The sequence below is a fragment of the Loxodonta africana genome, chromosome 7 (genome assembly GCF_030014295.1).
Source record: "Loxodonta africana isolate mLoxAfr1 chromosome 7, mLoxAfr1.hap2, whole genome shotgun sequence".
Taxonomy (NCBI): Eukaryota; Metazoa; Chordata; class Mammalia; order Proboscidea; family Elephantidae; genus Loxodonta; species Loxodonta africana.
The window spans coordinates 62,608,947-62,635,822 of record NC_087348.1 but is presented as its reverse complement, the minus strand read 5'-3'; the positions used below and the strand labels follow the sequence as shown (position 1 = coordinate 62,635,822).

The 26,876-nt window shown below is 46.3% G+C and overlaps 1 protein-coding gene across 1 annotated transcript in view; it reads left to right on the top strand.

Moving 5' to 3' along the window:
• Window positions 1–26,876, top strand: part of SLC6A5 (solute carrier family 6 member 5) — a 66,808-nt gene that overhangs the window by 16,716 nt on the left and 23,216 nt on the right. The window contains exons 8-12 of the mRNA XM_064289448.1: window positions 5,725–5,866; window positions 7,823–7,955; window positions 14,993–15,127; window positions 17,546–17,649; window positions 20,480–20,604. Coding sequence (XP_064145518.1) covers window positions 5,725–5,866; window positions 7,823–7,955; window positions 14,993–15,127; window positions 17,546–17,649; window positions 20,480–20,604 — 639 coding nt within the window. The remainder of the gene's footprint in view (window positions 1–5,724; window positions 5,867–7,822; window positions 7,956–14,992; window positions 15,128–17,545; window positions 17,650–20,479; window positions 20,605–26,876) is intronic.

The window sequence follows — 26,876 nt, the reverse complement described above, 5'->3', positions numbered from 1 at the left end:
CCATGTTTACCTTCTCCTTCACAACTCCATAACCACCCATATCATATGACAGCCAGGCAAAAGGACTGTTACCAGGAGAGAGGATAAATCACCTGCCATCATGATCCTCAGTCACAGCAGGAGATGTTTGCCCCCTGCCCCTTCAGCACTTCTAGTGACATACTACCTGGAAGCTCTACATGAACGTCCAGGTGCAGCGTACCTGCTCCAGCCCCAGAAAGAAGCCCAGGCTCTGCAGTGGGTAGGGGTTGAGTTTGCCACAGATTTCCAAGGTGTAGATTGTGAGAGAGACTGTCTTCTTTAGGGCAACCCGAGCCTCCAAGTATCTGTTATGGAGAACGACTAATTTGTATCCTGCCAAATGAGACCAGAGGAGCCCTGGGGCTCAGTGGTTAAAGTGCTTGGCTGCTAACTGATACCCGCTGCTCTGCAGGAGAAAGATGTGGCGGTCTGCTTCTGTGAAGATTACAGCTTTGGAAGCCCTATGGGGCAGTTCACCCTGTCCTACAGGATTGCTATGAGTTGGCATTGACTTGACAGCAATGAGTTTAAGTGAAACCAGCGACTGTTTTGTGACAGTAGGAGCTAGCTGGGTCACTTAAAATAGGAACAACTTAAATACTATTTCTATTTCTGGACTGGCTTAATTTTCATTAGAACTTTAATTAAATGTTTCCTTTTCTCCCTGGTCTTTCATGTGCTCTCACTTATTAATAATTGCCAGAGTAAAGAGAATCCCATTCCAACAGCTTCCAATTTAGCACTATCATTATCGCTGTTCTTTGTTCAGGGTTGCTGGGCCGCGGAGCTCTCCGATGAGAAGGCCCATCATTCCTTTGGTTGAGACCTGAAGGCGCTGTGTGCTGGGAAGCATGCTTCTGCCGCCCAGTGGTCAAAGGGGATATTGCAGGAGGAGGCATGAGGCTGCAAGGAGTGAGCGTGTAGAAAGCGTGAGCCTGGGGCAGCGCCGCAGGGCGGTGACCTTGTGCTACTGTGGGGAGCGCTGACCTATAGACAGCCACAGACGCCCTCTAGGGAGGACGCCCGCGTGGTTCACAGGAGCAGTTTTGGAAACAAGTGATTTGACGTTTGCCAGTGTGTTAGTGATCTCTTTAGTCTTAGGGTATGGGTGTGCTCTTTGGCAGGAGAGTGTGAAATAATTCCTGTGCTTATTTACAGAAAAGGAATATGAATGGTGCTTTGTTTTCGTTCAAGTCGCTGCTGGGGGAAACCAATGCTTCTTCAGTAGACATTTGAAAGTTATTAGGTCAGAATCGCCTTGACATTCCATGTTATTTGATTACCCTAAAGAAGATAATACTGGGTAGGAAGGTACATTGAGGACTGTGAAGTAATGGTTCTCGAACTAGAAAACCAGTTGCCATAGAGTCTCTTCTGACTCAGGGCCACCCTATGTGTGTCAAAGTAGAACTGTGCTCCATGGTGTTTTCAGCCCAAGGCTATTTTGCAGGGGATGTTTGGTAATGTCTGGCAACATTTCTGGTTGTCACAACTGGGGGGGTGAGTGTGTCTGGCATGGTGGGTGGAGGCCATGGGTGTTGCTAAATATCCTACAGTGCACACACAGGACAGCCCCCACAAGAAAGAATTATCTGGTCCAATAGTCCAGTAGCACCGCTGTTGAAAAGTCCTGGTCTAAAAAACTAATCAGAGAGAAGAGATTCTGATCATTGTTTTAATCTTTACCCAGCATTCTGGGATATTCCGGGAGTAGGTAATGTACGGGTGGCAAACGGGATTGTGGAAAATGCTGTTGAGGACTAGCGATGCCCATCCCATAAAAAGTATAACAGTGTTGATTGAGTTAGGGCTTAAATATTGAGTATCATCTCAGTGCTAGGCATTATGTGAAATTTTTTCATTCCTGACCTCACTTAATTTGGTTCTCTCAACAAATCTGCCAGGTAGATACAACTTTTATCGGAAAATGGGAGCTTGGGAAGATAAAGGAAGTCATCCAAGCCCTCAGGGCTAGTTGAATTCCAGAACCCGTAGTCTTAGCCACTTTGCTGTTCCACGAGGGCCTTTTCCACGGAGGGCCTAAATGGAGAGTCCACATGCTGGATCTAGGCTGTAGATGGTTTTTGTTTGGCCTGTGGTGTTTAAGAGGAGCCCCGGTGTCACAGTGGTTAAAGCTCTTGGCTGCTAACGGAAAGGTTGATGGTTTGAACCCACCAGCTGCTCTGAGGGAGAAAGATGTGGCAGTCTGCTTCTGTAAAGATTACAGCCTTTTCTGGGGTCTTAAACGCTAGCAAGTGGCCATCTAAGATGCATCAATTGGTCTCAACCCACATGGATCAAAGGAGAATGAAGAACACCAAGGACACAAGATAATTATGAACCCAAGAGACAGAAAGGGCCACATAAACCAGAAGCTACATCAGCCTGAGACCAGAAGAGCTAGATGGTGCCTGGTTACAACCGATGACTGCCCTGACAGGGAGCACAACAGAGAACCGCTGAGGAAGCAGAGCAGTGGGATGCAGACCCCAAATTCTCATAAAAAGACCAGACTTAATGGTCTGACTGAGACTAGAAGGACCCTGGTGGTCATGGCCCCCAGACCTTCTGTTGGCCCAGGACAGGAACCGTTCCCAAAGCCAACTCTTCAGACAGGGTTTGGACTGGACAATGGGATGGAGAGGGATGCTGGTGAGGAGTGAGCTTCTTGGTTCAGGTGGACATTTGAGACCATGTTGGCATCTTCTCCCAGAAGGGGAGATGAGAGGATGGAGGGAGTTAGAAGGTGGTGAAAAGGACACGAAAAGAGAGAGTGGAGGGAGGGAGCAGGCTGTCTCATTAGTGGGGAGAGCAGTTGGGAGTATGTAAAAGTGAAAATGTAGCAAGGTGTATACAAGTTTTTGTGTGAGAGACCGACTTGATTTGTAAACTTATGCTTCTTAAAGCACAATAAAAAATTTTTTTGAAAAGATTACAGCCTTGGAAACCCTATGGGGCAGTTCTACTCTGTCCTATAGGGTTGCTATGAGTCGGAATTGACTTGACAGCAATAGGTATGGGTTGGTATGGTGTTTAAAAAATTTTGAGCTGGTTTCTAACATTTAAAAACAGAGAGATTTCATGTAAATATGAGACTTTCTGCATCTTTTGCCAGAACAGCTGGAAAAGCATGGCACCAATTGACTGGAGTACTTTCTGGTTTGCCACAGTCCTCACCACTCCTTATTACCTCTGCTTTATGCTTTTCTTGTTTATATCAGTGGCCTGGACTCTGTAGGCGCTTGAGCTTGTGATCCTTGCTCTTCTACTCAGAGTGGACTGGTTCAGAGTGTGGACTCCAAAGAGTCCTGGCTCTGATGTGTGACCTTGGCAAGCAACTATACCTTTCTCTGCCTCAATTTCTTTACCTGTAACACAGAGATAATAACAATACCTACCTCTTAGTGTTGTTGTGAGGCTTAAATTAGCTGATGAATATAAAGCACTTAAAACAGTGCCTGGGACATGATAAGCACCCTGTGTTAGTTGCTGTTGTTATCATTATCCAGTGCTTTACAGAACACGATAAAACCTGGAAAACTGGAACCTGTGTAAGGTGGAAACCTGTCAGAGAAGGAAAACTCAAACACAGTATTTCCCATTAATGAGAAAGATAGAAAAGTGGTAAAGACTGCACCCTGTCAAAGGCAGAAAACTTGCGAGACCCCAAAAAACAGGACAGTCCTGTCAAGTTCCAGCTCTCACTGTAGTGTCTTTTGGGATGCATTCGGGTGATCTCTTTATTTAAAACATCTACCAGGTAATTGGAAACCCTTGTGGTGTAGTGGTTAAGAGCTATGGCTGCTTACCAAAAGGTTGGTAGTTCAAATCTACCAGGTGCTCTTTGGAAACTGTGTGGGGCAGTTCTACTCTGTCCTATAGAGTTGCTATGAGTCAGAATTGACTCAATGGGGATTTTTTTTTTTTTTTTTAATCAAGTGATCGGTATTTGCAAAGTTGTCCACTCACCCATTGTCACTGAGTTGATTCTGACTCATAGCAGCCCTATAGGACTGAGGAGGACTGCCCACAAGGTCTCCAAGGCTGTAATCTCTACAGAAGCACACTGCCACATCTTTCTCCTTTGGAGCAGCTGGTGGATCAGAACTGCAGACCTTTCAGTTAGCAGCCGACTGCTTAACCACTGTGTCACCAGGGCTGTTTGTAAAGCTCTCAGAGAGGCGTTATAAAATGGTCAGAAAGACTTCAGCTTCTTGCTATTTGAAAATAAGTTTTATGAGAATTTCATGAGATAGTAATTATCTGTCACAGCCTGACATACTGAGACTCACATGGTTCATTCCCCCTCCCCATCCCCGCCTAGCTCAGTCTTTCTCAGCCTCAGCACCACTGACAGTTTGGACTGGATACTTCTTTGTCGTGGGGACTGTTACGTGCATTATAGGGTGTTTAGCAGCTTTCCTGGCCTCGACTCACTAGCTACCACTAGTATTCCCTCTCCCAGTTGTGACAACAATAGATGTCTCCAGACATTGGTGAATGTCCCCCGGGGAGTCGGGGGGTGGCAAACTCAGCCCTAGAGATGCTATGTTAGGTCCTGTGTTAGGCTCACAAGTACACAGCATGGCCACTGCCTGCACTAACCCACGTGAGCCTAGAAACCATGAGGGACAGGTGTCTTAGAGTACTCACTGTATGCAGGCCATGGTGCCAGGCAGTGGGTTCAGGGTGACCCTATTAGTCAGCCTTCTGTGGCAGTAGCCCTTCAAAAGGTTTGCTTATCTCTGATTAAATTCATTACTCTAAGTCATTTGTTGCCTGTAGTGGTTCAGGGCACAACTCTGGCATTGGAAAGATAGGCATTCGAATCCTGATTCTCTTCCCCATTAGCTGTGTGACTTTGGCAGAGTTACTTAACCTCTCTAAGCCTGTTTCTTCATTAAAAAAATGGAGGTAATAGTACTTACAGCATAGGGCTGTTGTGAAGGTTAAATGGGATAATGGGTGTGAAGTACCTAGCATAGCACTCACAGCACACATTGGAAGTGCTTGATAAATGAGAACCCTGTTGTGGGTACTGGGAGGAATAAAACATAATTCTGTGGTTCATCTACATCTAACTTTGCTTAGTGAATACTTTCCAAAAATCACTGTCCAATATTTTGGCTTTTTAAAAAACATTATTTAAGACTATCAATCTGTTTGCATAGATAATCCAAAGCTAACTGTAAGTCATTACTTTTTGGCATTTGGATGGCCCCGTAGGGGTTCTGGGTGGTGCACATGATTAATGTGGTTGGCTAAAGGTTGGCAGTTCGAGTCCACCCAGAGATGCCTCAAAAGAAGGCCTGGGGACCTACTTCTGGAAAATCAACCATCGAAAACCCTATGGAGCCTAGTTATACTGTGACACACATGGGGTCACCATGAGTCAGAGTTGATGGCAACTGGTAGGATGGTCCTAGGAATTCAAGTCAAACAAACAAATGTAGGCCTGGGGATATCTAAATAAAACAGATCCAAGAGATGCCAGGCCTTGGGACACCATGCAGGGCTTTGAAGAGAAGAGGTGGAAATTGCTGAGGGGATTATGGACAGCATTTCCAATGTGTTTTTGAGCTGACATGCTTAAAGTGGTGAAACAGTCTTTATGGCTTGTGTCTTATAAATTGCCAGAGAGAGACACGTGCGTATTTCCTGTCCTGATTTCACTGTATTTCCATACCATCCTCTCCTGAACAGATTCCTGTGTCATCAGTGACCACCCCAAAATACAGATCAAGAACTCGACTTTCTGCATGACTGCCTACCCCAACTTGACAATGGTTAACTTCACCAGCCAGGCTAATAAGACGTTTGTCAGTGGGAGTGAAGAGTATTTCAAGTAAGACTTTCTTTTTTTATTTTTTTTTACTTTCTAAGAGAAACCCAAGGAATTAATGACCACCCAGTTTGCAGACCAGAAGGTCTACAAATTACCCCAATTACTATTAATTCCTATTCCAGGTTTTCTCTCCTGCAGGAACTCAGACAGTACATGGTTGAACAGGAGGGAGAGTTAGGTTGAATGATGAAATAATCCCTTTAAAAATAACTACCATACCCAACCTGTACAACCTAAAGAAGATAATCAGCCTCAATGAGTTGTGCCTATAGATGCTGTGTATATTTTCAACAGCAACAAAAAGTAAAATAATTATTTAAAAAAAGAAAACAACCATAGATTTCGGAGGGGGTAGGTCTTGAATTCACTCCAAGCACAAACTGAGTCTGACCTGGTGATGAGATGAAATCTGCTCACACGATCCATGTGGTTAGATAAGGTGAAATGATTTATAAGGTGAAATGGTTTATAAAGCTGCTTCTGGTGATCTTTACTAACCCTCTGGGACCAGTCTTAGTTTCCAAGAGGAAGTATCCTCAAGAAGTTTCTTCCTAAGTTCCTTATTTATTAAAGCGTAGAGTAGTTCAGAAGGGCAAGGTGCTATAGAATTGTTGACTAAGTGGTTTACTTAATTGGGGGTGGGTGGGAATGGGAAGATTTTTTCATTGCTTGAGAAATATGGTCCCCAAGGTTTTACCTTGGATCCCAGTCCAGTTTCATCCCTTGGCTAGTCCCACTCAACTCTTGAGCCCAGGTTGCTCCAGGGTTTGAGACTGTGTCTGCACCACAGAGCTTGGGTGTCCCTCCTCTGAAGAGTATGGTCATGAGCTGCAGAACAGCCTCTCTAGGGGTCCCTCGCTAGCTGGTTGGAGAATAGCGCTCCAGCTAGACCAGGAGTGATGCTGCTGCCTTCCTTTCCCACGGCAGGTCAGAACTTTGTGTGCTGTCCTTTCATGGTCATGCAACATCTGCGTTCTGGTTGCCCCTTTGTTCAGGTTCACAAGGTAATTGGAGTCACAGAAAAACATAGACTTGCAAGGTCAGCAGTTCCATACAGGATACGTGGCTAGATTATTGCACTGTTGAACGGATTGTCTGAATCTGTTCTCAGGCCTCAGTGACCCTGAAGATGCCTTCCTGTCCTCAGGAGCAAGGTTGTCCCGCTCACCTGCCTGCCCCAGGGATGTGGGGGTTGCCAGGCAGGTCAGGACTTCTCTGGCATCTACACAGGTTGCCAGCAGCTGCTCCAGATGTCCAGCAGCCCCCTTCTGTTTGCAGCTGGTTGTCTGTCTGTGAATATGTTTCTCGAATAAGGTCCAGCCAGCCCTGTTTACATTTTAGCCTACCTCAGCCTGAGACCATGGCCAACAAAACTTGAATGAAAATGCAGAGCAGCATGTTTGGTCGAGAGTAAGCAGTTTCCACTATGTAGTTATTTTTTAAAATTTAAAATTATACAAATGCTATCTGAGTACATTCTCATAAAAAAGCAGAGCAATATAGCAAAAGCAGAAAAACCATCCTTGACAATATAGAGTTTCTATTAGTGACCTTAGATAGATAAACCAACCTTGCTAATGCCTGTTGAGGGGCTGTATGGGGATCCCCCGTGTTGTTGGATTTGTTGCACTTTCCTGTGGGCAGCTCCAGAAGTCGGTGGAGCAGATATAGGTCTTGGACTGAGGTTCTAGCACAGGCAGAAGGCTGCCCAGGGCCATGAGTGGCCTCAAAGCACCTAATTAAGGGCAGGGTAAATCAAGTTGGTCTCTCTACAAGCACCTGTGCATGAGAGCCCAGATCAGTAAATCCCTCACAACCTGTTATGATCAGGTCCCTGATGGGGAGGTCGAAGAACTTGCTGGAGTTTTGTTCAAGGCTGCTTGCTCTGCTGGGAGATTAAAGCCTGCATACAGTCACCTCCCTTCTTCCTTCCCCCCTCCTCTTTCTAACTCTTAGGTACTTTGTGCTGAAGATTTCTGCAGGGATCGAATATCCTGGCGAGATCAGGTGGCCACTGGCCTTCTGCCTCTTCCTGGCTTGGGTCATTGTGTACGCATCCCTGGCTAAAGGAATCAAGAGTTCAGGAAAAGTAAGAACTTTTACTTATCTAAGAGAAAGGTCTGGGTCACCCAGTAGTGGATCAGGCAAAAGAGTGCTGGGGAGCATGTAGCTTGGAGGTGTGGGTGCTAGTTCTTATTCTGCTCCTAAATAGCTGTGCACCTTGGGCAAGACTCCACTCCTGTCTGTTGAATGGAGATGATAGCACCACTCTTGTGGGGCAGTTTTGGGGATTCAATGAGATGATCATACTTCAAAGTCCTGGTGTATGGTGGGCACGCTGTGTTGGTTTCCTTCCTTTCCCATCAGGAGCTGCCATGTCTTTTTAACAGATGGGAACTCCTTGATAAGATCTGGTAACTCTCCCTAAACTTTACAATTAGTGCCACTGGCTTTTTGCCTGTTGGCCTGGCTGCCAGCTCAGTAATTGCTTCTGCCAAGAAACTGAAAAAAGATCAAAACTGAAGTGGATTCCTTCTCCTCACTCCCAGCCACCATGTTCTCTCCCTTTCCTGTTCTCCTTCCAGCCCCCAGCCCAGAACCTTCCACCCAGCATGTCCCCAGCCAGTCACCACTGCAGGGTTAGCCAATCACTTCCATGCCAACAATAATATTTAAGCACCCCAAGGGCAGTTTGCATTTTTCAGGATGAAAATGAAAACAGCTTTAAGGCCTAAGGAATGAGGATGTAATGGTGGGATCCTAGGTTATGGAGTTGAGTTTTTGGTCCAGTTGGTCAGGCCAGGGCTTGCTGCAATAATGTTACAGACATATAACTTCAGAGGGATCAGAGCCTGTGGGGAGGCTGGTCTCTGCCTCTCTCCCCGCAACCCCCAGGCATGCCTCATACCTCTCACCACGCACTCAACCTGGCATCCATTAGCAACATAGACCTTTCTGTCTTCTACCTGCACACATGAGCACCCTTGTGGGTGTCTCGTGGTAACAGCTCTTTCAGGTGCTCTTACCTTGACATCTAGTACCGTGGAGACTTGAACAGTGGACTCTGACAGATTTGTCAGGATTACCTGAGGCAGATAGTGCACTTATATCACATAATGAGAGGAGAATCAAGCCAACCAGAGAGGACAGGATTGGAGGTGAGGAGAGCTGGGTTCTAGCTCTCGGAGGCTTTGCATGGTGTGTGCTGTATAGGAACATCTCCACTTGGGCCATGAAACGTGGCCGAACTTCTAATTTGCTCATGGCTTTTATTTATTTTTATTATTTTACTGATAAATGAAAAGCAAATTCTTTTTATCTTAGCTATTTCAGGAGTCCTCAATTTCCTTATTTCTAAAGTTAAAGCGATTAGACTGGATGATGTTTAAGGTCCTCTAGCTCTGCCACTGTTCTCTCTGCACAATTATTGGGTGAGCATAGGGGCTACTTTTCCTCCCTGGCCTCAGTTTCCCCTTCTGTAGAATGAGGACTGGGATTAGGTAACCCCAAGGGCCATTTCGGCTCTGAATGAGTATTAAAAGACTGGATAGATTGTGTTTCTAAGGAAGCAGGAAGATGGGAAAAGTTAACATAACTCTTATGACAATATCCAGAATGTCCTGAGGTTTCCTGGGCTCCTTGCCTTTCGCAGCTTGAAACTGAGCTTGGGATGGGGCTTCTATGTTCCAAAAGGGCCAGCTAAGCAGTTAAGCAGCAACAGTAGCCAAGTACTTGCTCAACCACACAGTCTCACTGGCAGGACTGTCACTGCAAAGTACCTTTCTTCCCATTTTATAGATAGGGAAGCTGAGGCTCATCAAAGTCAAGTAAATGGTCTGAGGTCACATGTTTTTAAGTGGCAGAACCCACTTAATACTTAGACTCTTTCCATTTTATGGCATTCTCTTTCAAGGAGGGGATGTTAGGAGTAGATGGAAAATGCAGAGTTATGGAGCCAATATCTGTGAAGAGTAGGGGCACGGTCCCCACCACCTTGAATCAGAGCCTCTGCACTCCCACTCGGCTCTGCCATCATTCGCTGTGTAACTTCAGGCACGTCACAGGATGGCTCTGGGCCTCATTTTCCTCACCTGCAAAATCAAGGGTTAGAATAAATATTTCTAAGACCCCTTCTTGGAGCCCTGGTGGCACAGTGGCTAAGAGCTCAGCTGTTAACCAAAGGCCAGTAGTTCGGATCCACCAACTGCTGCTTGGAAACTCTATGGAACAGTTCTACTCTGTCCTATAGGGTCGCTATGAGTCAGAATCAACTTGACAGCAACGGGTTTGGTTTGAAGATCCCTTCTTAGCTCTATTAGTCTGGGATTTTTTTTTTGGAATGATGTTACAGCCAATTCCTTCCACTGATTTAGAATTTAGTCCTTGGTGTGAGATTTTACTGAATTTCTGGAATAGGAGTTTTTGAGCAGCTCTGAACAGGTTGGTTGTTCTTTTCCATCTGCTAACGCATGTCTCAGCTTGACTGAGAAAGGTTTCCAACTAGTAATCAATGATCATTTTTTTTTTTAAATGAAGAATACCACCAGAAATAACAAATCACACTTATTCTTCTGCCTGGGGCCGTGCAGACATTAATTATGGAACATTATTTAGAAGCCCAAGTGAATGGTTTGTTGAAGCTGCTCGTTAGAATGGACTCCTTTGTGTTGAAATCCCACGAACACTGTCATTTCTGAGCAACAGAGATAGCCTCCCTCTCCGGAAGCAGGATTAGCTTGGTCGCTCTTGTTTAGGCCCCCAGGAGACAAGAATGGAGGATTGCGTCCTCTGAGACAGAGCCCTTTGAGCAGCTAGAAGTCCAGAGGCAGGAGTAACCAGCAGGCAACCTGAAGGTCAAAGGCAGCCGTCTGACCTCAGGGGCTGCTCTGCTTGAGAGTTAGTGCAACAGAACAAAGCTAACTTAATTAGCTAGCACAGGCTGGTGGGGCCTTACCATGTGTTCAGGGCTCCGGGCGTGAGGAGGCTACTGTGAGCTATCAGGCCGGCAGGCTCTGCTCCGACAGTACATCCTGAGACAGGTGCATCTGAAGCCCCCTGACACAAGGAAACTAGCTGCGCATAAGCTCCTGTGTACACCTGGCTCACAATGGAGGCATCCCCAGGACTTAGAAGCCAAACAGTGGACCCTCTCAGTTCACGTCGCCATGTACAAAGTGAATGCAGCATCCAAACACCAGGGCTGGGACCTGGGAGAGGCTAGCAAGGTGCCTAGGGTGCAGAGTTTAAGGAAACATTCATTCTCAGGTTCCTGCGAGTGCGGGGCTGGCACCCGAGAGTGAGTGCCTTGTTAAATTTGTGCCTTAAGTGCTTCATTTCTCACCCTAGCCTGGGCCCTGCCACACACTCATTTCTGATCATATGGCCCATAACATGGCATTAGCAGAAAGAGTGTAGGCTTCAGAGTTAGAAAGCTTTCGGTATGGATCTTGATTCAAGCTAGGTGACCTTGAGTGAGGTATTGAAGTGAGATGCCTAACCTGAGCCTCAGTTTCCTCCTCTGCAAAATGGGATTTAATCACCCCGGTCCGCAGAGGGAGCTCCAGAAATGGTCATGTTTAAACAGTCTCCAGTAGTCAAGTGGGAACAGTTGTCTCAGCTGGTTAGATAGGTACCAGTCTTGGGGATTTCCTGCTGCAGGCCCCTGCTGCTATGTCTTCTTACCTCCCTCACCTCCATTTTCCATCCTTACTTCCTCACCAGACTGGTGGTCAGGGGGTGGAAAGGGTGCACCTTCGTTGTTCCCCATGCCTCCACCTTACTCTCTTGGTGGGGTTGGGGAAGTCAGACTGGTCAGGACAATGTCCTGCACTTGTACTGTTTTCTCTCCACTGCCCCATCTGGTGGCTGGGACACCAGCCAGGGACAGCCTGGGGGTTGGGTGATTTTCCCTGAGATGTCAGATGCCCTTGAGCTTCATAACACTGATCTGTAGAGGGGCTTTGCTTGCCTTTCAGACTTTAAGGGGAAGGAGAGAGGCAGGTTTGGCAGGAAGTGGAGGGAGCTAGCTCCTGCTCCTTCCCACCCCTCCATTCCTAGCAATGCAAGTTCTTCAAGGCCAGGGGTTGGGGAGAGACTTTGGCCTGCTTTCTCCTGTGGCGCAGGGGAGAGGCAAACCTTGTTCAGAGGTGGTAGCAATGGAGAGTGAAGGAGGCCAGCCCATCCCTGGGTCTGTAAACGGGAAGAGTTTGGCCTTGGCTGAGTAACTGGGTTTAGAGGAAAAAGTAACTCGTAATCTTTCCCTACCTACAGACTTCCTCATTGCAGTTGATGGCAACTCCACCCTTTAGTTGCTGAGATCAAGAATTTTGGAGTCATCCATGACTCCTTTCTTTCTCTCACACTGCACCTTAAAGCTGCCAGGAATTCTTATGGCCTTTCCTGCAAAATATGTTCAGTGTCTGACTGTTTCTCACCACCTTCTCTGATAACACCTTGGTATGAGCCACCATCATCTCGTGCCATAGCTTCCTGGCAGTTGTTCCAGCTACTACCCTTGCACCTTTGCAGTACACTCAAAATAGTGGCTCTGTTACCCTGTGGAAATGTTAGATCATGTTACAAACCCATGTGGTAGTTCCCTGTCTCCCACAAAGTAAAGGCCAAAGTCCTTATAATGCCCCATGGATGCTACGTGATCTGCCCATCTCTCAACCCCTACCCTTCTGTCTTCCTCTCCTACCTCAGCCCCTCCTCTAGTTGCACTGGCCTCTTGCTCTTCCCAGAGGTCATGCATGCTCCTTTCTTAGAACTTTTACTCTAGCTATTCTCTTGATCTGGAATGTTCTCCCAGATATCCAATTGGCTGACTCTCACTTCCTTCGGGTCTCTGTCGCCTTCTCACCGAGGCCTCCCTGACCACCATTTTAATATGGCAATCTCTCCAACCATCCTGCCCAGCATTCCCCATCCCCTTTACCCTATTTGGCTTTTTTTTCCCTAATATACTGTATTTTCTAATGTATCATAAACAACATTTATTATGATTATTGTTGGTTGGCTGTCTGCCCAGCTAGGATGTAAGCTGTTGGAGGGCAGAAGTCTTTGTTTTGTTCACTGATGTATTCCAAAGGCCTAAAACCAAGCCCGCCACAAATTAAGTGCTCTAAATATATATGTACGTGCATATATATGTGTATATTTGTTTGAATAAACGAAGTGGTCCCAGGAGTTACAAGGGGAGGAGGTTCTCTCCTAATCTCCACCCTAACCCTACTCCAACCCCACCCCTATCCAACCCCCTCCCCTGAGTCCCCAGATCTGTCCTTGTCCCCTGAAATCCCTGTGCCTGTCACTCACTACCAGGTCCTGGAGGCTGTGCATCCAGTGTGTGGGGGTGTCTGTCTCCCTCCCATAGTGGGCAGGTGTGCATGTGCCCCAGGATGGAAGACTGTAGGTGGAAATGGAGGCATCTCTGAGCTAGCAGTGCTTATTTTTCTGCATATGCCCGCCCTACGGGTCAGAGAGGCTTTGGTAGGCCAGGATGGGAGCTGAACCTCATCCTTCCAAGTATCTTTTAATGCACTTTTGGGTTGCAACCTGCTTGTGAGCTGTGGGTGGACAGTGTTAGTTAACTTAAGACTGTTGAGTCCTTGGCAAGACTGTAAAGTGGGCACTTCTGTTTCTGGTGCCCCTTGGCCTGTGCCATGTTTCGTCTCAAGAGTCCATGTGGAATATACTGTTGTTAGCATCACCTTGCAGGTGATGACACTTAGACTCAGGGGGTTAAGTCACTTCCTAAGATGACACAGCTTGTAAGTGATGGAGTCAGGATTTGAACTCAGGCCCGTGTGACTGTGGAGCCCTTCTGCCATCTGTCATATCCCAGGTGCTTTCTCTACTCTGAGATTTGATTGACAGATAAGAAAGGAAAGTACCACTCACCCCATCCCCATCCAACCAGTCTCCAGGTTCTGCGGATGTTACCTCCCAAATGCTTCTTGACTCTGGTCATGGCCTGTCTTCCAGAACCCAAGAGTATCCTTTGGTTAGAATTCAAGGCCTTCCATGATGTGGTGTCCACCTATGTCTCCAGCCTTCCCTTCACCACTCTTAGCCTCAACTTTATGCTGTCCTGATAGCGGGTGATGTCTGCTTTGTTCTCACACATCTGCCTGCCCCACATTCTTCCTTCACCTTCCCATCTTGCCTCAGTTTGTTTAGGTTGCACACAGCCTCTGGCATCCAGCTCAGTGTCATCTCCATGAATCTTTTTGTTGGGCACAGTGTCCTTTGCTGCACTTTTCTAGTGTCTTGTGTGTAATTTTATCTTAGCACTTAGCTTATTATCCAGGCATGTCTCTGTAGCTTCTAGCATGAGTCCCTTCATCTTTATGCATCTAGTGCCTAGCACAGCACCCAGCTCATTGTAGGCCCTCAATAAGTGCTTGCTGAACTTACCTGCATTTGTTGACCATCTGTAATAAACTGGGCACTATTCTAGGTGCTATGCCTGCAATAACTCATTTAATCCTCATGATTGTTTGTGGGAAAGGTGCTATTATGCCCAGTTTACTGATGCAGAAACTAGACTCAGAGTGCCTAAGTAGCTTGCCCAAGGTCATACAACTGCTAAGAGCCAAGGGTGTGATTCATTTAAACCTAAATGTGTCTTAATTCTCGAATCAGGTTGCCTCACTTATGGAGCCATATAAATAGGATGGAAGGTTTAAGCTAAAGGCATTAATCTCTAATGGTGGAATTTGGGGGCTTCAACCAGGGGATTGAGGGTAGGAGCTGAGAACGAGAGGAGGTATATAGCCTACCTCCCTCAGTGCTTCCTCAGAGAAGTGTCCACTCAGTGGCTGGGTCGGAGCAGGGGAGTGACACCTACCCTCAGCATTCTGCACTGTAGGCCGATGTATCCCCCAGCCCTGAATTCCCCCAGAGGACTTATTTCTGGCTCTGTCTGAGTCACATTTGATTCCGTTGACCTCTCCGCATCCACAGCCCTGGCAGAGTTTGGGGAAAACTACCCTGATGTCCTCATGGGCAGGAGCATGTGCCCAGGTCACAGATCCCACTCTTGCCCTGGCTGATGCTACTTCTGCATGGGCACACTCTGCAGGTCTGTCTCATTCCAGTCTGTCTGTCCTCTGGTTTCTATAGGTGGTGTACTTCACGGCCACGTTCCCCTATGTTGTGCTGGTGATCCTCCTCATCCGAGGAGTCACCCTGCCCGGAGCTGGAGCTGGGATCTGGTACTTCATCACACCCAAGTGGGAGAAGCTCACGGATGCCACGGTGGGCCTACATTACACTGATAGCCCTGACAGAGGCACGGGCTACCCGTGGGGGAGGCATCACACTCTGGGACACTGTTGGCAGGAAGGGCCAGGCTTCCTTCCACAGAGGACCTCATGGGAGTGGATGGTGGCTGTTGGCTTTTACGACGTCATGATAATCTTGGTTTGTGATGCACTGAGGAAATCTTTAATGAGAACTGGGCAGCTAGGGGTTTTCACGTTCCTGGACTAGTTGTCCTACATCTGGGGTTGCTCTGGAGGCTGAAATGAAGAATGAAATCCCCTTAGCAGATTTGGGCCACCTTACACCACTTATCTGTTACTAATTATAGTCTGTCGGGAGTAGAGTTTTGTTGATTGGAAAATAACAGCACTTAGACAACAGCACTTAGACCACAGCAATTCTATTTTAAAGGGCTCAGACACCTTTGAGTATTTCTGGCAGGTGACACAGGGCCAGCAGACACTTGAACTTTTTCTTTGCACATTCGGTACCGGCATATCTCATTCTAAAATTCTAAGCATACACACACACACGCAAAACTCCGAATGATTCAAAAGAAAAAAAATAGGTAGTAAGGTCAAAAGGTAAAATATATAGTGTGTCTGGCAAAATATTAAAATCTGCTCTTTCTTGGTGATGGACACATAAATAATATATTTAGGGATTTTCTGTATGTTTGAAATATTTTATAATTTAGTATCTTAGAATTATTTCTTTAAATAAATATTTAAGTGTGAAAAAAAAACCTCTCCATATGAGGAGGCGATTATTTAGATGAAAAGAGGGTTTTCTGACTTTAAAGAAAAATCTACCTTTCTAAAAAATACCTTTCTAAAGCGTATTAAAAATATGTAGCTAGGATTAAGTTTTACTGCACGTAACAGAAAACGCTTGATTACTGCTGCTTAAACAAGATAAAAGATTATTTAACTCTTATGCAGAAACAGTCCAGTGGTAAGTAGTTTAGGGCCACTTGGGTGGCTCATGGTGTTATCCGGACTCATGGTGTCATTCTGCCCCACCATTCTCAGTGAATAGCTCCCATGTAGCTGCTAGCAGTCCAGCCATCCCATCTGCATTCCACATAGCAGGAAGCGTGGAAGTGATCATAGAAAAAGGCACCCTCCCTCTCTTTTAAAGTGGAGAAACCCGACATAACACTTAATTTTCACACCACTGGCCAGAAAATAAATCATATGATTATCTTCCCTTCCTGTACCCCTCTACCCGCTAGAGACTGGGAGATGGCCATTTAGCTGGATGTGTGGCCACCTTTACATAAAACTACAGCGTTGTTACTTGAGCTTTCTCTTCGCATTTTAAAGCACAATTTAGAAACAGGATTTAATTTATAAAAATGATGAGAGGCTCATCATATAAATCAATAGCTCAAACTCCAAAACCTTTGGAGTTTTATGAGAACAATTAAGAAGAACCCTCAAACAGAACCAAGAGGTGTTGTCAGAGAAGTTCAAGAACAATGTGGAACTATGAAGTCCACTCCTCTGAAGCACAGAAATTGCCTTACTAACCTTAGGGACTACTGAGTTTCATATTTTCAATAACAGGTTTTTTTTTTAAATTGTGGTGAAATATATGTAACAAAACATTTGCTATGCCAACCATTTTTACTTGTCCAATTCAGTGACATTAATGACATTCACCATGTAAACATCGCCACTGTTTCCAGGATTTTTCATCACCCTTAACAGAAACAGTCCCCCATAAGCAATACCTCCCCATGCCCCCCTCCCACCTGCCCCTCGTAACCACTAATAAACTTTGGCTTCTATTACTAGCAGTTCATTTCATCTGTGGGACTTTCAATTAACAAGAGTTTTATTTTGTACTCATGAATTTATTTTGCTGTTGTAAATTGGTTCTTGACAGATACTGACCTAAAGAAAGAGCTCTCCCCTTCTGGAGAGTTTTGGTGTTGTTGGGTGCCAGTGAATTGATTTTTGACTCCGTGACCCCATGTGACAGAGTAGAATTGCCCTCTAGGGTTTTCTAGGCTGTAATCTTCATGGGAGCAAATTGCCAGGTCTTTCACCGCGGAGCCACTGGGTGCGTTCAAACCGCCAACCTTTCAGTTCGTAGCCGAGTATTTAACCATCATGCCACCAGGGGTCCATCTGAATAGCTTTGTGTGGTAGGAAATTGAATCATGAAATGTGCCTGCAGTTTATTGAGCTTCTCTCCTTTGATTACAATGGAATTAAAATCTCCCAGGTAATTTGCTGCCTTTTTAGCTTCCAGTGCAAATGATGTATGTTCCTCATTTGTGTTGGTGTCCAAAATCATCTTGTCCCTGACTGCTTTTCTCTTGGGGATGCAGCATTGCGCATGGGAGACCTCCCCCCAGAGCCTATTTCTCAGTGACCTTGAATCTTCTCCCCTTTTGCTTCCCAGGTGTGGAAAGATGCTGCCACTCAGATTTTCTTCTCTTTATCTGCTGCATGGGGAGGCCTGATCACTCTCTCTTCCTATAACAAATTCCACAACAACTGCTACAGGTATGTGGAGGGGCTTCCAAAGCTGAGAGGTAGCTGGTGAGAGGAAATAGGGTCTGGGACACACAGTGGCCGGAGAATCCACATCCTCACACTTCGTCTGAGGGAGAGCCAGAGATTGCCTCCAGCAAAGGAGAAGCCTCCTGCTAAGGTGTAGCCACTGGCTTCCGGGGGCCTGGACCTCACCTTGCATTACTGATGGTGACTCATAGTAGGGGCTGAGTGACTGTTTCTAAAATGGGATTGAGCCTCTCTGGAGGTTGCTGTGCAGCCAACTCTGTGCTGTGATAGTCATTTGTGAGCCACCTAGTCTGTGGATGCAGTCAGATGGTAGTCACCTAGGAAGTATAGTCACTCGTCACGCGGCAGAGATAGCACTGTACAGAGGAAAGAGCACTTTGGAGTCAGACAGACATGCAGTTAAAGTATGACGTCACCATTTACTAAGACCCCAAGACACTGGAGAAGGGAGGGCATACTTCTGTTCTCTGAGCCTCCATTTCATCTTCTATAAAATGCAGATTCTAATATTTTGTTGAGGGGTAAGACGATCTATACAAAGTTCTCAGTGCAACCCTTGGTCCATAATAGTAGCTCCCATGCTCTAGGGCAGCTGCAGCCCATATATTAGTAAGTACTCAGTAAACAACAGCTATCACTGTCACTGTTATTTTTATAATGGATGAGATATTTTGTGAACCAAAAGAGATACAGAGAGTTTCAAAGCATATCCCTCCCCTCAGATAGCTTGCAGTCTAGGTGATGAGGTACAGGATGACTGGTGCGGGTTTTGGGCTCAGATTGTCTTTCAGCCTCACAAGACACAATAGGCTTATCGAACACAAGTTTGCTGGACTTTAAGAAAGGATGTGTATGAAATGTGGAAGACAGCTGTGCACACAGCAACAGTACTGGGGCAGCCTCAGGCACCCTGGCTCAGCTTCCAGTGTCCCAGGCACTTCACAGGGCCTGTTTAGGAGTAAAAGGTGATGATGAGAGCTGATGTGAGTGCTGGTCACATCAAGACAGGGGATGCCCCTCAGCTTAAATACCTTCTGGTCACTTGGTACCTGGAGAGGTGTGGCCTAGCTTCCATTCTTTAGGGCAGCTGCAGCCCATACATTACACGTTATACATTAAGCCGTCCTACCCTGGTAGCATAGTGGTTAAGAGTTGTGGCTGCTAACCAAAAGGTCAGCGGTTTGAATCCACCAGGCGCTCCTTGGAAACTCTATGGAGCAGTTCTACTCTGTCCTGTAGGGTTGCTATGAGTCAGAATTGACTCTATGGCAACGGGTTTGGTTTTTGTTTTTTTTTTGGTTTAACGACTAGCTTACAACATGCTCAGGGACATGCTTGGATCCATAATCCATCCACAGAAGCCACCATGGGATCCTAGTTTATCTCCAGTGAATACATTCATTCACTTGATGTTGCAAGAACTTTGATTAAGGCTCGAACTTCCCTCAAGCATCTCTGAAGCTAGAGGAAAAGATTGCAACTAGGCTGTGGGCTAGGTTGCTGGGATGGTCTCACAGAGGTGAGATTCATTCTGGGTCAAATTCCAGCAGGTGCAAGGGAGAAGGGAGTGTATTCCAGGTGGCAGAAACAGCCTGAGAATGTCCTGTGACAGAGTTTGTGTGGAGGGAGCAGAAAGATGGGATTGGAGCAGGACTGTGCACTCAGGAGTAGAAGGAAATGGAGCCTGAAAGTTGGTTGAGACCAGATTGGAAAGAGCCTTGAAAGCCAGGCTAAGACTCACTAATTGGTGACCGAAGAATGGGTCTGAACACCAGCAGGGGGTGAAGCATTGCTCTGTGCTCTACTAGAAATAAAGCTGTGTGGTGTGGTGGAAAGAACCCAGGGCAGAGGGGCAGGGTGTCTGCATTCAAATCCTGACCCATCATTAATTAGGCCGTTATCTTCCCCTTTCTGGGCCTCAGTTTCCTCGCTGGTAAACTAAGGTGTTGAACAAGGTGGATTGTTTACTGAGCACTTACTTCGTGTCAGGCTCTGTGCTGTGTGGGCATCATCTCATTCTGTCCTCACAACAACCTATGACGAGGGAGCTCATGCTGTCATTTTACCTAGACTAGAAAGGAAGCAATTTGCTCAAGGTCATAGAGCTAACAGGCAGGAGAAAGAGAATTTCAATGTAGCCCTGAGGCTCCATCTAGCTGTGATCTCTCTTTGGAGCCAGGGGATGACTGGGCAGGGCAGGCTGGGGAATTCAGAGCCATATTGTCAGCAGGGGGCCCTGGGATGAAGGCGATGATACCTGTCTTCTTTTTTCTCCCTTTTCTCTTGCCCTTCTTAGCTCTGTGTGCGCCAACCCCAGCAGCACTTACTCACTTGGGGGCTTTTCATGGTCCTACCATCTTCCTTTCCCTCATACGTGGTTCCTGTCCTGGACCCTCCCTCCACTCAAGGCCATATCCCATCAACTCTTGCTCTATGGGACAGACATTTCCCTGCCACTGAAAAGAGGGGACAGAATTCTACACTCTCGGAGCCAGAGCTTTGCCCAGAGGCTCTGAAACAGGGCAGCAAGGCAGATCATTTTGAGTCTCTGCTTTATAAATCAGCCCAAGGAAGTCTGGGTTCTGGTTGTTTCTTTCCTTGTGAATAAGGGAAAATGAGGCCCAACCCACAGTGGATGCATGTTTAGAATTGGCTCTCTGCCCTCACATGGACATGCATACAGTGTGTACACTTGTACACATGTGTACACATGCACACTCATACACACAGGTACGTGTCTGTGCCTTCTATCTCTTGTCCTTTCCCACTCACAAAGCAAACCTAATGGCAAACTCTGGTCCCTTTCCTCCAGGGACACCCTAATTGTAACCTGCACCAACAGTGCCACGAGCATCTTTGCCGGCTTTGTCATCTTCTCTGTTATCGGCTTCATGGCCAATGAACGCAAAGTCAATATTGAAAACGTGGCGGACCAAGGTAGGTACAATTGTTACCCTGCTGTTGCAGGGCAGGTTTCAGGCTCACCTCATGAGTTTCTAATTTATGCTACATTGGGACACTGGGCTTCTGGAACAGTGTGGAGGGTAGGGGAGCCCAAGTCCCCCTTTTCAGACAGACCAAGGCAGGCTTGAGTGGGAAGCTCACTGTTAGGCTAGCACTGGCTAGTCCCTGCCTGGGGTGATTGCTTTAAAAGCCCCCTTTCCTGCTTCCCCCTACTCCATCTTCCCTTCCCATTCTTAATTTAGCTCTCAACCCATTAACCATGAGTTGATTCCGACGAGTGACCCTATAGGATAGAGTAAAATTGCCCCACAGGGTTTCCAAGGCTGTAATCTTTACAGAAGCAGATTGCCACATCTTTCTCCCACAGAGCAGCTGGTGGGTTCGAACCACCAGCCTTTTGGTTATCAGCCGAGTACTTGACCACAGTGTCATCAGTGCTGCTTTTAATTCAGCTCTAGCCTGAGTAAATATGGCTTATAGCTATTAGGTACAGGTGGAGGACTTATTAGGCAAACCAGTGCCCTCGAGCTGATGTAGGCGCAGTCTGGCAGGCCGGCATCCTTTGTAGAGGGCCCTGGAGAAACTGAGCACTAAGGCTTAATCAGAGCACTGACTTCAGAGTTGCCTTTTCCTTACAAAGCACTTTCCTGATTTTTAGGTTGAATGTGCTCTCAGGGCCTTCTGCTTAGTTAGCAAAGCAGACATGCAATTTCTCCCCAGTGAATGGAAAGGTTGAAGGGTGGTGGTGGGAGGATGTGGAATAAATGTTATTCTGTATGCAAAGTGAGCCCTGTATTAGGACTAACATTAGTATGGTACTTTTGAGTTTGCAAAGAGCTTTCATTTTTCTCTTTTATTCCATACTTCTAGCACAGCATTTGGCAGAGAGAGTGTTTAATATTTGTATCTAATACTGTTGCCACCCAGCCTTGTACAAAACTTGCATTTATTAGTTTTTGGTGATCGGGACACTTAATTGTGGTTATAACCAGAGACAATGGAGTCCCTTGGTGGTGCAAACAGTTAAGCACTCAACTATTAACCAAAAGGTTGGTGGTTCAAACCCAGCCAGAGGCACCTTGGAAGAAACACCTGACGATCTGTTTCTGAAAGGTCATAGCCTTGCAAACCCTACAGAGTGCAGTTCTATTCTGCATGCATGAGGTCTCCATGAGTTGGAATTGATTCAAGGGCAACTCATTTTTGATTTTTTTTTTTAATTACCTGTTATTATGATCATACTCTCTAATCAGACATTTATGGGATGCCTCTGTGTGTCTTTGCTTTGCCAGGTGCTGTGGGGACATGAGTGTGGAGCCCTAGATAATCCAGAGTGTATACCTGGGAGAGGGCTCTTTGTGCAGTTATCCTTCAAGGAGCTCACTGCATTTTTCAGATAATGGCTCAGATCTGAGCGCAGGAGAGAACTAAGCCCAAGAAATGTCACCCCTTTGGTAGGCTGCCTGATCTCTTCTGTCTCCCCAAGAATAATGAATTACTTACAGCCTCAGCACACTGACAGTGTACTGGGGGCCTCAAAGAGTTAAAGAGCCAGCTTGTTCCAGGGGTGTAATTATCCCTCCCCGGGGTGCATGTTAAACCCCAAGGGAGGTTTAAGCAAGGCATTAAAATAGGAGGGTCCCCTGGAGCTGAGTGAATACCCCCAACCCCTGTGGAGAACCCACCAACTTCCTCTGGAGGGAATGAGGAGTGAGGGGCTCCTCAGAAGGCTTTGTCTTCAGGGGTGGCAGCCCTACCCCCAGCTGACCCGTAACCTCATTTCCTCCCAGCAGAGCAGCTGGAACAGGTAGGTTTTGGCCCACTTTCTAGCAGATCTGAGGCATTTTGCTATTTCTGTGGCATTCCTGAGCTCATTGTGAACAGTAGCTGAGCTGCCAGAGACATGAGCTTTTCTGGGCTCTTTTCTGCCCCAGGAAAGAGATTTGGGGGCACATGTCGCTGAAACCCAAACAGAATTTTTTCCTGCATATAAAAAGCAGCCTGTGTTTTTCTCTAATTTCTCCTTTTTGGTATATATTTTTTTATTTCCTCTGATCTTATCAGGAGAAAAAGTACTTGTAGCAGGCTCTAATCCGTTGTGTTAATACTTGGAGGTTTCTCATCGTCTCTAGCACAGGGACAGTCAGCCTTCTTCCCCACAAGAGAGGGGACTGGCCCATGAGGCTTTCTCTCAGATCCCTGTGGGAAGCACTCCCTGTTCACCTGGAATTTCATACAATCTAATATGTGATTCATAGGCTTGTCTCATCATAGAGGCTCTGTGGAATACAGAGATTCGGATCAGACCCTCATTAAAATCCCAGCCCTACCCTTTCTTTGCTGGGCAGTGTTGGCATATTGACATCCAGCATATATTTGCTGACCCAAAATTAGTAACTAAGTATTGGTCTTTAGTCAAAAACAGCTTCAATAACCCAACATTCTTCTATTTAGTTTGTTCCTCTCTTCTAAGGGAGGCATTTCTGTCAAAATTATCACCCCAAATCCATCAGAATTTGGGGGAGGGGGCTGAGGGTGGGATTGTTGATGAGGCCAAGCTGTCGTCTGCTTTAACAGTAGGCATAGGGAAGGGTGCAGGTTGTTCTCAGGGATCTGCTCCAGAAGAGCAGCTTCCAGGGAAGCCAGCCTTAGAGGGGCGTCTCCCGGCCATCTGCATCGCTGCCTGTGGAAGAGAGACATGTTCAGGATCCGACCTGCAGCTCTGCAAAGATGCCCACCCAACAGCGGAAAGACTAGGTTAGGCCCAGAGTAGAAGAACATGGGTATGTTCTGTTGGGAGTTCCCAGGTAGAGGAGGTGCCTCTAGGTTAACCTGACCACGCATGGAGTACTGCCTGATTCCCTTACCCCAGAAGTTCAGAGACCCTACTGATCAAAATGAATACTTGCAAATAGGGCTCCCCCCTGCCCCATCCCTGCAACCAATCTGTTCCCTAGATCCCAGCCTTCTGCCTGAAGGCACAGGAGTTCAGGTGGTGTGTCCTCAGAGAGCCCAGAATTTCATTTCAATCACACAGTGGATACCTAATGTGTGCTGTGGGCCTTGATATATTTCATTGATCACGGCTCTTTGTTTAGCCTTCGTAGCTCTCTTGGGTAAAGGAAAAGAGCCCTGATGGCGCCACGGTTAAGTGCTCGGCTACTAACCAAAAGGTCTTCCATTTGAACCTGCCAGCTGCTCTGCAGGAGAAAAGACCTGGTAGTCTACTCCTGGAAAGATTACAGCGTAGGAAACCCTAAGGAGTGGTTCTACTCTGTCACGTGGGATCGCTATGAGTTGGAATTGACTTGATGGCACCTAACAACAGCAGCAACAGCAGGATAAAGGAGGCTGTCATTGTCCAAGTTGCTGACACCACAGTCCCCTTGGCCGCTCTTATGGAAAGAATAAAAAAAAAAAAAAATTTTTTTTATGTTTACTGACTGCCACCTGTCTGTCAGCTTGTCATACCATGATGGCTTGCGTGTTGCTATGATGCTGGAAGCTATGCCACCAGTATTTCAAATATCAGCAGGGTCATCCATGGTAGACAGGTTTCAGGGGAGCTTCCAGATTAAGACAGACTAGGAAGAAAGGCCTGGCAATCTACTTCCTAAAGTCAACCAATGAAAATCCTATGGATCACAACAGAATATTGTCCAATGTAGTGCTGGAAGATGAGCCCCCTAGGTTGGAAGAGACTACAATGGCTGCAACAATAAACTTGAACATACTGATGATCACGAAGATGACGGGGGACTGAGCAATATTTCATTCTGTTGTATATGGAGTAGCCATGAGTCAGAGCCGACTCAGTGACAACTAACAACAACATGTTTTATTGAGTTCTTACTATGCCCAGGCATTGTTCTAAGCTCTTTACGTGTATCAGTGGGCTTAAATTTCACAGCAACCCTACCAGGGTAAGAGCTATTATTATCGCCATTTTATGAGTAAGGTCCAGAGGTTTCAAGTGACTTGCCTAAGGTCCCACAGCTATTAAGAGTCAGAGCCAGTATTCAAGCCTGTGGTTCCGGAGCCTGCACGCCAGCCATTAGGTGTACTGCCTCCTAGTGGAAGAGGAAGGAGATTGCACCTGGCCTATCACACAGGCCCATACACTCATGGGGGGGGTGGGGGTGGGAGGACCCTGCTCTGGCTCAGGAAAGCCATCTTTCGAGGAAAAAAAAAAAAGAAAAGCAACCTGAACTCTACAAAACCCTATAAAACTGTATTTTTAAAATCCAACAATATTACTCACTAGAAGACTCTGCTCCCCAGCCACCCTGGATAAACGGGGTTTGCTGTAATGTAGCTTGAAAATTATGCCTTCACCTGGGTACTTTAGGGAGCAGCTGAAATTGAACCAGGCCTAATATTTTGAAATCTCTTCCCCTCCTAAAAAAGTAGTAAAGCCCAAAGGGTAGAATCCTATTAAAGCAAGCAGTAGAGGGCCTTAATAGTGGCCATTTCAAGACCTGCTTGTCGGCTTTATGGATCCAGCTGCTGCCAGAACCCTGAACTGTCTTCCTCGTGTTCTGCATTTGAGACCTATTTTGAACTGTAGCTTAATACAGACTTCCTTTTATGGTTCACATAGGAAGCCTTCCGAGACTGGCTCTACGGTCTATTTGATAAATGCATAAAGCTCTGGTATCTTAGGCATACCAGGCTTTATTTTTTAAATACCTCGAGGCCTCGGCAACGTTAGGAACTAATAACTTGATAAATTCCAGTTTCAAAAGGTAGGATTATGTTTGTGTTATAAAAGCTCCAGGTGTTGCAATTTCTCGTTTCCAGATATGTACTGGCGGTGGATTACTCTGTGCCATGTTCTCTGGCCATTATTATTTCCTTTCCCTTACTACTTACAAGGAAATTCACAACTGCTGAGCCTTTAGCCATCTTTGGTAACAGTAATCTTCCAGCGAGGTCATGAGGCAGGTCAGAAGCACTGGCAGAGTTTTTGTATAGCAGTTCTGACACCTTTCACCAAAGACTACATGCAGTATTCTTGGGAAAACCTAATCCAGAGCGCCTTACTTCAGAGATCATTGTCCACTCATGATAAAAGCTGATATCCTGTGAGTGTCAGTGATGTGCAAAGCACAGGGCTTGGTGCTTTACCTGTGTTTTCTCATTTGTTCCTCATAACTACCCCGTGAGGTGCTATTGTTATCCCCATTTTACAGATGGGCAAAATTGAGGCTGACGGAAATTAAGTAACTTGTCTAGGGTTGCATAGCTGCTAAGTCATGGAGTCAAGATTTGGACACAGATCTGTCTGACTCTTATAGCCCAAATTCTCTTAACCACTACACCAAGCTTCACTGTGACTCCAGCCGTACTAATGACCTGTGGACTAATATAGTCTTAGTCTTACCAAGCCTGGATGTCAGTGACACTGGGTCCTCTTTTGTAGGTCAAGATTTTAAAAGCATTAGATAGATAACTGGGCGATGCAAAGGGTTTATGAGCTTGGCTGCTCACTGAAAGGTTAGAGGTTCAAGTCTACCCAGAGGTTTCTTGGAAGAAAGGCCTGGTGCTCTACTTCTGAAAAATCAACCATTGAAAGCCCTGTGGAGCTCAGTTTCACTCTGACACACGCCGGGTCACCATGAATTGGTGTCAGCTCAACAGCAGCTGGTTTGGTTTTTTTGGCTTAGATAGATATGTTTTCTGTGAATGGCTTCTCACGGAAGGATACAGAGGAGGAAGGGTAGTTGAAAGGGGAAATGGAAATAATGCTATTCTGTGCCTGTTTTACCGTTTAGAACAGGGTTTCTCAACCTCAGCACTATTGACATTTGCTCCAGATTATTCTTTGTTGTGGGAGACTGCCCTGTGCATTGTAGGCTATTCAGCAACTCCCCTGGCCTCTACCCACTAGATGTCAGTAATGACCTCATCCCAGCTGTGAGAATCAAAAATGCCTCTAAACATTGCCCGATGTCTCCTAAGGGGCACACTCACCTCTGGTTGAGAGCCACTGCTCTAGAGGGTAATTATATTCTTTCCCAACTCACCCAGTTCAGAGATGGGGCTTTTCATGTTATTTGCATACGACAGCCTAGCCTTGGAGTCAGGTAGAGTTGCCCCTAAGCCTCCGCTTTGGCACTGTTTTTGACCCTCCTCTGAGTTCCCTGAGTTGGGAAATGGACAGAGATGAGTAAAAGAGTAGCAAACAGTAGAAAGCAGCATATGAAAAGTAATAACTCAGTGGAGAGAGGGCTCTCAGGACTTAC